Consider the following 13645-nt stretch of genomic DNA (forward strand, 5'->3'; position numbering starts at 1 on the left):
ATGAAAAGAGACAGAGAGGGAGATAGAGTGGGGACTTCTCTCTGGCAGGCTGGTGAAGTATATGGACTTGTTTCAGAATAAAGTTTTAAGTTTTTAAATACACAAAATAAAATATATAAGGTTACAAAGGAAACTAAATACACTGTAATACTGTTATCAATATATTTTAAAAATAAATCAATGGAATCCAAGTTAAGAACCCTTTCTAGAAGTTGGAAAGTTTTAATACATTTCCTAAATTGGAGTCAAATTCTACTTATAGTAGGCTTTGCAGTCAATACATTGATGCCACACAGTTAAGTTATACTAAATACTAGAAACAATGGATACTAAAACAATAACACCTGGAAAACTTGAATGAAAATTCTGATATGAACTTACGGACGATGCACTGATTTCCACCAGGTAAGGTTTTCCATCCAGGGCAACAATAAGCATTGTAACGTGATCCACACACATTTGGTCTAAAACAAAAAACACATAAATTTCATACTTTCATTGGGGGTGGGGGAAGATTAACAAACTAAATGAGGAAATCATTTTGCTATAGGATACAGGAAACAAATTTGGAGAAATAAGTCCTGTTTTAGTAGTTTGGGATACTTTAATGATTCCTTCGGGAAGACTCTTGCAGTGATGATTAATATAAACTATGCATGCAATCTGTCAATAAAATGAAAATAAGTGAAACAATATAAAGTATGTGAAATTATATCAGCATGTGAGGAACTCAGACAGTAGATCCATATGAACCTAATTTAAAAAATAAACCACCTATATCTATCTATAGGGAAGGAAACCCATTGTACTGAGGATTTCAAATATCTATTCTTTGAAGTCTGATGTATTTTTTTTCTCCTATGGCCCAGCCTACCTCTAAAATGTTACAACATTCTTACTTTTACCAGAAATACAGGAATGCAAACTATGGCATTACTCAGTAAAATAAAAGCCAAAACATGTAAATATTTCTTTAGCAAAGTTTGGGAAGGCAGTTGTTACAAGCTTTCAGGGAAAACTACAGAAATATGAAGTCAATATTACTTAGGAATATTTTTGCAAACTAACAGTTCAGCCAGGTTTCTTGGGGACACAGTTCCAACTGACAATGTAGGAGAACGAAATCAAAATGTTCCTTCTAAAAGTTTATAGAAACAAGTTATTAAGATATAATTGTGTCTAAAATGGAAAAATAAAAGTTTTAAAACACATGTATATATATATATATGTATATATATATGTGTGTGTGTGTGTATATGTAGTTATATATACAGATAAAGATTACATATACACAATGGGAAACATATATTTTATTTTGCAACATTCTGAGGTCCCAAATATTGACATTGGTTGCGAAAACTTAAGGGTTGATTTAGATAGCCAAATTTTTTTTTTTTGCAATTATTTCCAGGCGACTTGTGGAGGCATTTATAAAACTTCTAGACAAGAAAGGACTAATACTTTTAAAGTAGCTAGAGAGATGAATCCACTTTTGGTTAAAAAAAAAAAAAAAAAAAGCACTTACACAATTTTTTATAATTCCTTGCTACAACAAACAGTTAGCAAGATGGTTGTAGGCTATGTATATAAATTCACATACCCTTCTCTGAATCATATTCCATTATACTGGGTGGATATCTCTCTTTAGTAATACAAGTTAGTCTTAACTACACTCAAAACTTCTGCCAGGTCAAATATTATAGAAAATGATAAATTCCTTATGGACACAAATACAATGATTCAAACTTTTTTTTTACTCTGTAGCACTTAATAAAATGTACTAGATACAATAAATAACTGGTTGGTGTGTATGAAAAGAAAACACAGTAGACAGTTAGCAAGTACTCAATCTCCATAGAGGTTTTCCTAATCTGTAGAGCTAAGGCAGGTGAAAATTAATCTGCTCAGCAGGAGGATACTGAGTAACATCCAGTGAGCCACAGGGCTCAACCCAAACACAATCCAAAACTGTATATTGGAATCAGTGAGGGCCACAGGAGATCGGGTAATGATGACTAAGTAGAGGTGACTCCTACAGATAATATGGCTAGAATTGACTATCTAATCTGCAGAAAGTAAACAAGATTTATTTATTCCATTGTCTTTGAATCCCTACTACATAACACAGTGCCTTAATAATCATTGTCAATTGACTATTTGTATTTGAACAGGAATAAGCTCCCATTTGATAGTCCATAAACATTTATTCCTGACACTTATTATTAACTATTGACTTATAGGACTTAATAAATTTTACTGACTGCTTAATTGATTGCAGTTAACTTGGAATATACTTTGTGGTACATAGACTGATTTACTCCTACCACTAAAAATCAATTTTACAAGACCAATAGGGGACCAGAAAATAAGTAGGAGAAGGAAATGGCAAACCACTCCATTATCTTTGCCAAGGTCACAAAGAGTTGGACATAACTGAAAAACAACTGAATGACATGGGAAAAGCATCAAGTTTTTCTTCATTCACTGTATCATCAAAGTCTAATCTGCCTTTTCTTTTTCTTCCTGGTGACTTCAAAATAAGTTTGATTTAAATAAAAATAAAAGCAATGGGAAAAGTCAGCTCTGAATTAAAAATTTTTAACATATACAATAAGTTAAATGAAACAAACTTCAGAAAAAGCATGCTATCCATCTATGTTGTCACCTTCTAATGACTGTTACATATGTCTAATTCATTTTATTTCTAAATTCTCTCAGTGGTCGGGTAATAGCCTTTTTATTTGTTGTCCTCAATATATTTCATTTCTGGTTATTCAATTTTAGTTCTTTAAGCTACATATTCTATTTAATTCTTAGAACATTTTTAAAATGTTATTGCTCTTAGGTCCTTATCAGTTCTAAGCCTTGATTACATATTTTGTCCTATGGCAAGTAATAGAAAGATGCAAGATTTTCTCTTCTGCAAAAATTCAGTGTAATGAAACTTATTGAAACAAGTTGGGTGGTATTGGTAGTACTTATCCAGAAAAATAATTACAATTATCAAAAATAAACTAATTGTTTATTTTATTGGAAATATCAAAACTCATAAAATACTGGCAGAAGCATTAGCTTTTTTTTCCCTTATGAAAGACCACATTCTGTGGCCAGCAATGCACATCTTTCATTTACAAACAGGAAATAAATACCTGCTTGGCCAAAAACAGTCTTCATCATCATGGGAGTTTATACTACAAGTGCATACATATATATAGGTTGTCCCAAAAGTCTTTATGTAGTTGTAAGTCTTAATAGCTTTTTCATGGCTGGTTGCAGAGAATAGAATATATTTCATATTCTATGATATAGAATATAGAAGCCTTATTTGTTTAAAATTGAACTAAGGCTTTTGGGTCACCCTATATAATACTTCACATTTTTCAAAGTGTTTTACATATACTATCTCATTTGAGTCTCACAAATGGGTACAAAAGTTATCATCTCCCTTAATGATAAAGATGCTGAATCTCAGAATACATAAGTGACTTGTTTATGGTTATTCAATTAGAAAGCACCAATCTAAATGTGAACCAAATCTAGATTTTTTTCTATGATTCTATCATCTATTTCATGTAAATTTATATCTTGTTCTCTGCCTTTCTCTTCTTAGACACTTAAACTAAAGAGTACACTAAGTCAAAGAGTTCTAATAAGCTACAATTTGTTATAATTAAAAGGCACAAGAGCCCAAACTTAATAAAAAGTATGTTTTCAAGGAGGCCTCATGTTACCTCACCTAATCCTGTTTTCTATGTAATGGTAAAAGTGAAAAATGATAGGTCACAGAATGCCTAAATCTGGACTAAAAGAAATTCTAATTTTATTTTCACCTGAACCATTAAATTAGCTATGGGGGAGGGGAGAAGATGGAAAATGTGTTTCTACTTCATCTCACCACTTTAACTTGTAAAAATATAACTAAAGTAATCATCTACAATTTCTTTTACCCGTTACTTATAATACTGTGCTTTGCAACAACCCCAACTCTAATCATCCAGGGAGATGGGTCAACCTCAGCAGGCTTGGGGTTTGGATCAAGTTCACACACAGCACTCCAAGATGGGACTGACTGCCTAAAATGTATCTGAATTGACCAAACAGCTGGGGTCTACAAAATCAGAACAGAACTCTGCGAAAATGAAACATTTTATCATATGTTCTGCTTATAGCCCAAGATAATGAAGTCTGGGGACTAGAGCACTTCAATATGTGAACTTCATCACTGGAATAGCAGTACCTTGGGACTGAAATCAAATGCTACTAAATGTGGCAAGCAAGAACGTATGCTCAATTTTAAAGAAAGAACTTAGATATTTCATTTTTATGGCTGCAAAATTCTACATACTTAAATAATGGATGAAAATGAGAAGAATCCACCCACACATTCAGTCCAGAACTTGATAAGTTATGCTCACTCATGATGAAAGACAAACTCATTCCAAATTTATATATCTTTATAACCCAAGTGAAGAGCTAGTATAACATAAAGGGACACAGACAGCTTCGGAATAACAAAGATCTGGTGGAAGTCTAGCCTCTGATACATACTTAGCTGAGTGACCGTGGACCTACTTTCCTATCATCTTTTCAACCACTTCAGCCTTGCCTTGAGAATTAGAAAGTATCCTCTGGAAGTTTTAATCCTTATCTTCCAAACTTTTGCACTAAAGCCCTACTATCCTATTGTCTAACTCACTTGGCTCACTATTTCTGGCAGGCCAAAACATCCTATACTTCAATGCCTATTCCCCCACCACCTTCTAATCAGGCTCCCCAAATTTCAGTCTTGTGGTCACAAATGTACCTTTCTACTTTCTATCAAATTTTCTCTACCATTCTTCCTGAAAGGAGAATCACTCTACTTCCCTGTGGCTCTCATCCTTTTCAATTAAAAAAATTGGTTGAATGGTACAAAGATTTTGGGGGTCTCACATGATAATGACCTTATAACATGTATCTATTATACTGGAAAAAAAATGAGAAAAATTACTATTAATTCAGTAACACTTTAAATAAATTTGTACTTAATCATAAGAGCAAAACATTTCATTTTTTAAAAAAGCTAGAAGAGCATTTTTCCTATTAAATATGAAGTTAACATCAATAATATAAAACTATTGACATAAAATCCATTATTCACACTACATATTTTGTCAGGGATAAATTATTTTTTTTTATTTTTTTTTTGTCAGGGATAAATTAAACCAAAATGACAATGTTCAGAGCACAAATAGATTCACACACTCTTAATTAACTCTCCACGCCATCAGAAATACAAGCCCCTAAAGATTATAATGAACCACTAACCTACACACATGAAAGTTGGGCTATTTAAACTATGAAAACTTCTTTAGTCTTTGTTACTCTCTGTTAAATTTCTTCCCTAAATTCTTAATACCTCTTCATGATGTGCAGATGACTCTAGGGTTACTGAAGGGCAAGACAATATATTAAATGTCAGGCAAGTATATTTAACAAATGTTTGGTTATTAATTGACTCTCCCTTGAGTTCCAGTTCTGTATCTCTTTCTGCGTCCCAGGATAACCCACCAATACTTTAAAACACATATTAAAAATGAAACTTCCCTTCCAAATCTGTCCTTCTGCCAAAATTTCTATCTCTGATAATGTGACCAATAACTGCTCTCAGTCACTCAAAACTGAAATCTCAGTTTTGTCTTTAAATTTCTTCTCTTTCTTCCCTCAAACTTATATTCAGTATACAGAGTTCTCCTGATTAGGAAAAAAAATCTTCCTTGGATGCCTATGATAAGATAAAAGGTTACATTCTCAGTCTGGCATTTAAAGCGCTCACCTATATAATTCTAATTTACCTTCCCAACTTTCATATTTTTGATCTCTACGTAACTTCTTGACAAATTGATTGTTCTCAACATTGCATGTCTCCTACCTCTAAGCTTTCATTTCCTATATTTGAAAAGAACATGCTATTCATCTCCATCTACTGTCATCTTACTTTAAAGACCCAGTTCAAGGATTACTGCCTCAGGGAAACCTTTCCTGATTCTAACAGCTAAATGTAATAATTCTTTCCTCATATTTTCCTAAAATATCTTGACTTTTCCTTTGTAATCCTAACTCATTGAATATACTGGGATCATACATAATTTTGTGGGTCTATAATCCTTTATTAAATTTGATGTTTGTTGAGGGTAGGAACTATGTTGATTTTTAATCTACTGTCTCCAATTCCTTGCACATATGAACATACTTAATAAATGTTTATTGAATTGAATTTTGCCTTTCTGTCATCAGGGAGAATCTATGTGATGCTGTCACAGAGAAGAATGGTGCTGGGAATTGAAGTGATCTCCAACTTTAAATTTATGACACTCTCTGATTTGATAAAAATAATCTCAAAAAATGCCGTGAAATTTTTTTGGCTGAGAACTTCCCACAGTTAAATTCATGAAAATCTGTACTGCAGATTTCCAAAGGACTGAGAAAATAAAAATAATTAATTTAAAATGCAAAAAAGGTAAATTGGGGTCCTGGTGGAGCCATGAATTACAGTAAGAGACAGCACTAAGTAGAAATGACAATGGAAAAAGAAGGTTGCCGAGAGGGAAGAAGGAGCCAGATTCCCATTAACCTGAAAGCTACCTAATGAACAACAGAAAGATGACTGAGCTGATGGGCAAGCAGCAGCAGTAGTAGTATTGGGACAAGCTGGAGGCTTGGGAGCTAGCCAAAAAGAGGTGGCCATGGAGTCTCATAATTGGTGTCTAACATCCACTATTATGAATGGAAATAATTTCAATGAAACATCCTGAAAATAAATTAACTCTCCTTAAATGATTCTGGTCTATGGAGCTGAAATTAAAAGAAAAACAAAAACTCAAATTTATATAGTGCCTAGTAATTTAAATAGTAAAACGCTTTTTAAATTATCTTATTTCTATCCTCTCAATAACCCTTTGAATAGATAGCATAAATATTCTACAGAACAGTAAATAAGGATTAAGTCACTTGTCCAGTGACATCCAGCTAAGAACACTACTATGCCACTCTACCTGAGTTCAATATACAAGTCCCTAATAATATTTATTTCTTTGTTCCATTCATTTCTGGACCAAGCTAGAATCTCCCTTGTAAAATATTATTCCCATACTTCCCCTATTACCTATTGGATGAAAGACAATGTTCAATGCTGCTAAGAAATCCCAACGAGGGTCTTTATCCATAGGAAAGAATGATCTTTAAAGTACCTAGTAATTCCATGAAAGAAAAAGAGAAGCCTTTGGGGAAAAGACTTGGGCTCTGAATAACCTGAAACACAGACAACATCATGACCTTGGCTCCACATCTCCAGCACAGAAAAGCAGAGTTACCAAGTTACCAACTTATTCAAACTGTATTCCAAAATTTTGTTTTTAAGTTGGTTGTTTGGAACTCAGAAGCATTTCCCCATAGGGACAATGTTATATGTAAGTGATGGTTAGTTTCTCAAACCAATCAAACAGTACTCTTTCAACTATCATTTAAATAGACTTTTTTTTAAATCGGTTAAATAGACTTTGTGGGCTAGTCTGGGAATCTAACTACCACTTATAAAATACCTTCTATGGAGAAATGCATTCCACCACATGCAACCAGAAGGGAATTTGTCAGTACCAAGAACATGTACCCACCTCTCCCCTATCCGCACTCTGGCCACAGTGGTCCAGCATGTGGCAAGTGAGGAATCATAACTTCTCAAAGATACTTAAAAGGAGTGAGGAAGCTCATCCTTGGAATAAATAATCCTAATAGTTTAGGAAGACAAATTTATGGAAGACACTGGTGTTTGTTACTGGGGCATATATGTTCTAATCCTCCACATAGGGACTTTACAGGAAAGCAAGGCATATATTTCAGGATCACCCACACTGCTTTTCCATTCCAGGTTCCCTTTCAATTAAAGATCAAGCCTAGAGCTCAGATGGCTCCTCCAGGATTTCTCTGAGTAATACTAAGGTAAAGAGGCAAGGCTGGTTCTTGGCCCAATCTTTTAGCAGTCATTATGGTATCCAAATTATTCAGACATTTATGGTCCCTTGGGGCTAAATAATTCTCTTTCCCTCTACCTGCTTTTTTCTAGAAGAGGGTGTCACTTAGACTTGGGTAATCATAAACTGAGTCAGGAGCAAGCCAAGACAAGGAGAAAATGATGACAATATCTCAACAGGGATTTCAAAATCATTTTAAAGCACTAAATATTTTTTTATAAACATCTTTAAGGCAACTCGAATTCTTCTGATTTTTAAAGATGTTAAGAAAATGAAGAAGTTAAATTAAGAAGTCAATGAAGGTAAAGTTTAGAAAGTTAGATTCTACTGGACTATAAGCTTCTTGAGGACAGAGGTTTTTCTATCATCATGAATTAGTTATGCATTAAATAATTAAATACAGAATAATTAGGAATTAGATTGATTCATTATGTATTGAAGAAAAGTTGATACTCAACAAAAAGTGCTCATATAGAATGAGAATGACTCCCCCCATAAATAATTTTGAATAATAAAATTTTAAACTGGAAGGGGCTTTTAAGCATCATTTTAATCCAATCCTTTCATTTTACAGGATAGGAAACAGCAAGAGGGTCCCAGCTGCCAACTCATCTTTTGATGCATGCCCCTATAAAACACAATAATTAGTAAATTAAGGCTCAAAATGAAGCTCAAAATATACTATTAAATTTGAAGTTTCTGCAAAATACCAAGAAGTTAGTGAAAGGTATTTGGTTTTTGAGATTATTGCATAGCAACTAAAGACTTATATTATTCCAAACACATTAATTTTATCAGTTTGCAGTTTGTTAAAACAATACTTAGGAAAAGGACTGAAAAAACAAATGAAAATTCCATTTAAGATGTACACATAAATACATTAGAAAAGAGACAAAATATTAGGGAAATGGTAGTGAAAACCGGCATTAATAAATTGTAACAGATAAATCAACAAGGGATAATGTGAGGGTCAAAGAACTGATTACTAGTTTATATTCGCTTCATTCACAGAAACAAAAATCAAGGTTCATTTTTGTCCTGCAATGAATTTTCTGGAACCACATGGGAATGAATTTTTAAAATCTGAATAATTAGATGAAAACCATGACTTTAATCCTGGAAAAAAATGTGTTGGAAGTTTTTACACAAATGAGACCCTTATAATAACACAGAAAATGAAAATCATTTTTGGCATTAGAAAAACAACCAAATGACTACACTGCATTATATTGCTTATTTCTTACATGTTACGGAGTATGAAAGCAACTATATAGCTGATCTTGATGAAGAGAAGCAGCTAGCATGAGAGATTAGTCATTCAGTAAACCTCAAAGTCTTACCTTGTGGAAGTGAGATCCCACAAACTCTTCTCTGCCAAGAACCCTCTCAATGTTTCCTAGAATTCCCACTCCTGCCCCAAGAGAGCTGGTAAAATTGGGAGAAATGGAACCTCAATTGCATGTCTGCCCTTTACAGATCCTGGTTCTTCAGGAAAATAAAAACAGTCCTTCCTCATAAAATGTTTGGAGAACTCTTATTTAAACTAAAATTTGTCTTAGACAATTAAAAAAAATTTTTTTAAAAGATCATCACAAATATTAAAGAAACTCACCAGAGTGTCAACTTTTAAAACTGACTCTTGGATACAAGAGATTGTTATTTATCCAGAAGATACATTTTATCCTTTCTGTATGATTCAAGAAGTTAAAATATTGAGAATCTGTGTTTGGCCCTGTGCTATTTAACATTTATATCGGTAAATGGAATAACCAACTGGCATGCTAATCAAATTTGCAGACAACACAAAACTGGAAGGTATGTATCACTAGCACATTCAACAATATAATACACTAAAGATCTGACCTTGACAGGCTATAACTTTGGTTCTCAAACTTTCTGATCACAGGACCCCTATTTATGCTCTTAAAAATGATTAAGGATTCCTCTCAAAGGTGAGGGTTTTTTATGTGGGCAATATCTATTGACATTTATCAAATTAGATAATAACATCTTAGTTTTATTATGAAAATAGTTTTTAATTGAACCACTTTGAAAGGGCCTCAGAGACCCCCAGGAGTCCCCAGACCATACTTTGAGAACCACTCGACTAACTAAAAGAACTGGGTTGACTCTAACAAGCTGAACTGTAATTAGGATAAATATAAAAAGGTTCACCAAGAAAATGGATGATCAGAAAAGACCAGGCTCTAGTCATATAATGGGATTAAAGGATTTAAAAAATGGACAATCTGAGTATGATAGTGAACATAGAGAAACCAAAAGAGATCTCCTGCACACTGGGCATATTTTTTATGGAAAACAAAAAATGTGCTAATTGGTGGGAAGAGCATATAATCTGTACTACTGAAGACAATGTACACAGCAATGAGATCACAAATCAATTAATGAACTTAAGAACATTTTTGCTGCAAGGCTACAATTTAAAAATTCTTGTATTATCAGATATTTCTGGTCATATGGCAGTTCATAGATGAATTTTGTCCGTAGAAAGGAAAGTTGTCAGAATCTAGAACATTTGGTAGGATAACTAAAGCAAATAACCATAACTTACTGGAGGAAAGGCAACATGGTGTCTATAAGTAAAAATCATGCCTGACTAATCCTGGAGAATTTTTTGAGGTGAGTAAATAAATGCATGGAGAAAGGGGAAAACTATATTATTTAGACCTTGAAAAAAACACTGGCAAGGTTCCATACCAAAGGCTATTTAAGTAAAGTTGAGTTAAAAATGGGATTAATTTCTGTCAGACAAGGAGCTGGCTGAGAGACAGGAAACAAAGGAAAGGGATAAATGGACATTTCTCTGGATAGAGAAATAGAATGGATAAGGTTTCCCAGGGATCAGTGCTGTGACTATTCTCATTCAACATCTGTATAAATCATCTGAAACAAGGAGTGCACAGTGAAATATCCAGGATTGCTAATGGTAATAAGCTCCAAATAACTGACCTCTAGGACGATAGAAATAAACTACAGGAAAATCACACAAAGTTGTACAAGTAAACAGAAAAGTCAATAGCATACTTCAACAAAGGCAAGTAGAAGAGTAATAAACCTGAGGAATAACAGTAGAAAGTATACCTAAAAGGAAGGTACCTGGGTTATTATTTGTAACTAAGAAAAGTAATGTAGAATTGTAGTTACCCTGAAAATCATCCAAATTTGCTGCTATCCCTCCCCATCCCGCAAAGGCCAATAAAACACATTAATTGTAATATTAGAGAGCCACCTAGATATATCAGATTACGGTACATCCAAAACTAGAAATTTTTATTCATTCCACTTACTATTATACTAAGCACCTTAATGACACAAAGATGAACAAAATCTAGTACCTGTTCTGAAAGAGGCCAAAGAGACATTCTAATAGAGAATATAAGATTTACATAAAAATGTCTAAAACACAAAGTAAATTGTTCTGGTCATGTAACAAAAACTGTAAATAAATGTCAGAAATGGGAGAGATCATTCAACTAGTGAGATGAAAGTAAGCTCCATGAATGAGGGGGTGTTAGGCCTTAAAAGGATAAGTATTCTAGCAGCTAGAAAAAGAGTACAGAACATCCTAAGTGAAAGAAACCCACACAAGCAAAGGAATGGAGGCAAGAAATAACAGAAAATATTCCCAGAATGGTATATGGTCTTCAAAAAGTAAAATTGTAGTTACTTTTGTTCATGTGCCTAAAACATAAGTTCTGGTGGACCTAGAAAAGATTCCATGATGGACCAACACAAACTGGTAAAAGTTTTATTCTCTAAGTATGAACAAAAATGAGATTTAAGTCTACAAAGATCAAAATGGACAACAGGAAAGTTGATAGAATTCTAATAAAATTGAAGTTAAATATATGAAGAAGAGAAATAGGACTTCACATATTACTTCATTTGATTCTAAAACCAACTCTGTGAGGATATTGGTTAGATATGACCACCATTATTTGACATAAAAGGAAACTATGACCAGAAACTTAAGAGATTTTTTCCTATATCAATGAAGTTAACTACTCTGAAGAAACCAAGTTGTTGTTCAAGCCTTCTATCGCTTAATACTATGGAATGTCCATACAAAGACTCTCATTTGACAAAAACTATATAGTGTTTTAAATGGGGGGACATCCTTGAAACTTGGCAGAGAAAGTCTCAGGATAAGTAAGCACTATACTGCAAAGCAGATTCTAAACTTATGCAAATCATTACTACTTAAAAATAGCACAAAATGAAAATATAAATATGTCACAAGAAAGCTAGAAAGAACTGTAACATGAAGGAACCTAAGAATGTTGCTTGGATAAAGAAATAAGACAAACTGTATATGGTAAGCATCTAAATAAGCAGCAATGATACAAATATCCCAAAACCATGAAGACATCCAAAGTCAATCCTCTGATTGAAGGAACAGCAAGAAAGCAAATGCCACAGAATTGCAAAGTGTGTAGAGGTTGGGGTAGGGCAGAGGGTGTCCACTAAGAGGCAGTGACACTCTAAAACAAGGATGACTCAAAAATCACTTATAGGTGACTTTATAATGTGTTTTTGTAGTTGTGTTTTAATATGGGTGTGTCTCATGTTCTTGGAATTAACTTCCAAACTAAAAAAAAAGAATCTGTCCTAGAGTATTTAGACACTTTGCTAAAAGCAGAAGAATGGTATAAATGATCTTTTGAGATTTTCTTCCAATTCTATGGTCATATGGCCCACTTGGGGTCCAATCTAGAATGCTGTCCATTTCCCAAGAGATCTCTTAAGCTTTATTCTTTTCTAACATTTGCCATAAGCTATTTTTTGATTGAATGATGCAAGGTTCACCCTCTCAATACCTCCCCTGCCCTAGGGATGTTTTGACAGTGTTTGTGTTTCAAGTTGTAATTAAACAGATTTTTGTCAACATTTTTGTCAACAGTAAAACTCCAATAAAGCAAATACTTCAAGTTGGGTAGGTGCTGTCAAACATGAAAACAAAAAAATACATATATTTACTGGCACAGGTTGAAAACTGACAGGTTTTAAAATCTCTGCAAAGATTTCTATTATGAAGCTTCTGCTCTGAAGAATTACTGTCATAGGTAGCTTCATCATCATTTTCAGATACATAAATATATAAACTAAAATCTTTTATTAGGTCATAAAGTATAGTAAAAAGATTTTCCAAGTGATCTTGGAATTAGAACATTTAGGTTCAAATCCCCATTCCATCACTGATTAAGTATGTCACCTGTCTTTCCTGTCAAGCCACTATCTTTAAGACTTAATTTTCTCTTCAATAAAATGAGATGGTTAGGCGAAATCATTTCAATTGTGGACCAAAATTCCAATGATGTCTTTACCTATCTAAAACTAACACAAAAGCATCTGAAAGAAAAAAATTTGCAATAGGGTAATTTAGTGTTATAACATTCCCTATGAAGAATGAGTAAGAACAACCTGTGGCTTTCTGTATTTATTTTAATAAAGATGAAAAAAACTACTATTTGTTTAAATAAACATTAACATCTAAAAAAAAAGAAGCAAGACAAAAATGGAAATTGAATTTAGTATCAGTCAGAAAATACAGAGCTGGAGGAGGGGGAGGAAATCTTCCTCTATCTGCAATTCTTTTATAAAATACTTGTCTGAAA

The 13645-nt window shown here is 33.3% G+C and overlaps 1 protein-coding gene across 2 annotated transcripts in view; it reads right to left on the reverse strand.

The window, feature by feature from the left end:
• FBN1 (fibrillin 1) overlaps positions 1-13645 on the reverse strand; it is a 268419-nt gene that overhangs the window by 232178 nt on the left and 22596 nt on the right. For both annotated transcript variants that reach the window (XM_031955152.1, XM_031955151.1), the window contains exon 2: positions 382-464. In XM_031955152.1, the coding sequence (XP_031811012.1) occupies positions 382-464 (83 nt within the window). The remainder of the gene's footprint in view (positions 1-381; positions 465-13645) is intronic.

The sequence above is a fragment of the Sarcophilus harrisii genome, chromosome 2 (assembly GCF_902635505.1).
Source record: "Sarcophilus harrisii chromosome 2, mSarHar1.11, whole genome shotgun sequence".
Classification (NCBI taxonomy): domain Eukaryota; kingdom Metazoa; phylum Chordata; class Mammalia; order Dasyuromorphia; family Dasyuridae; genus Sarcophilus; species Sarcophilus harrisii.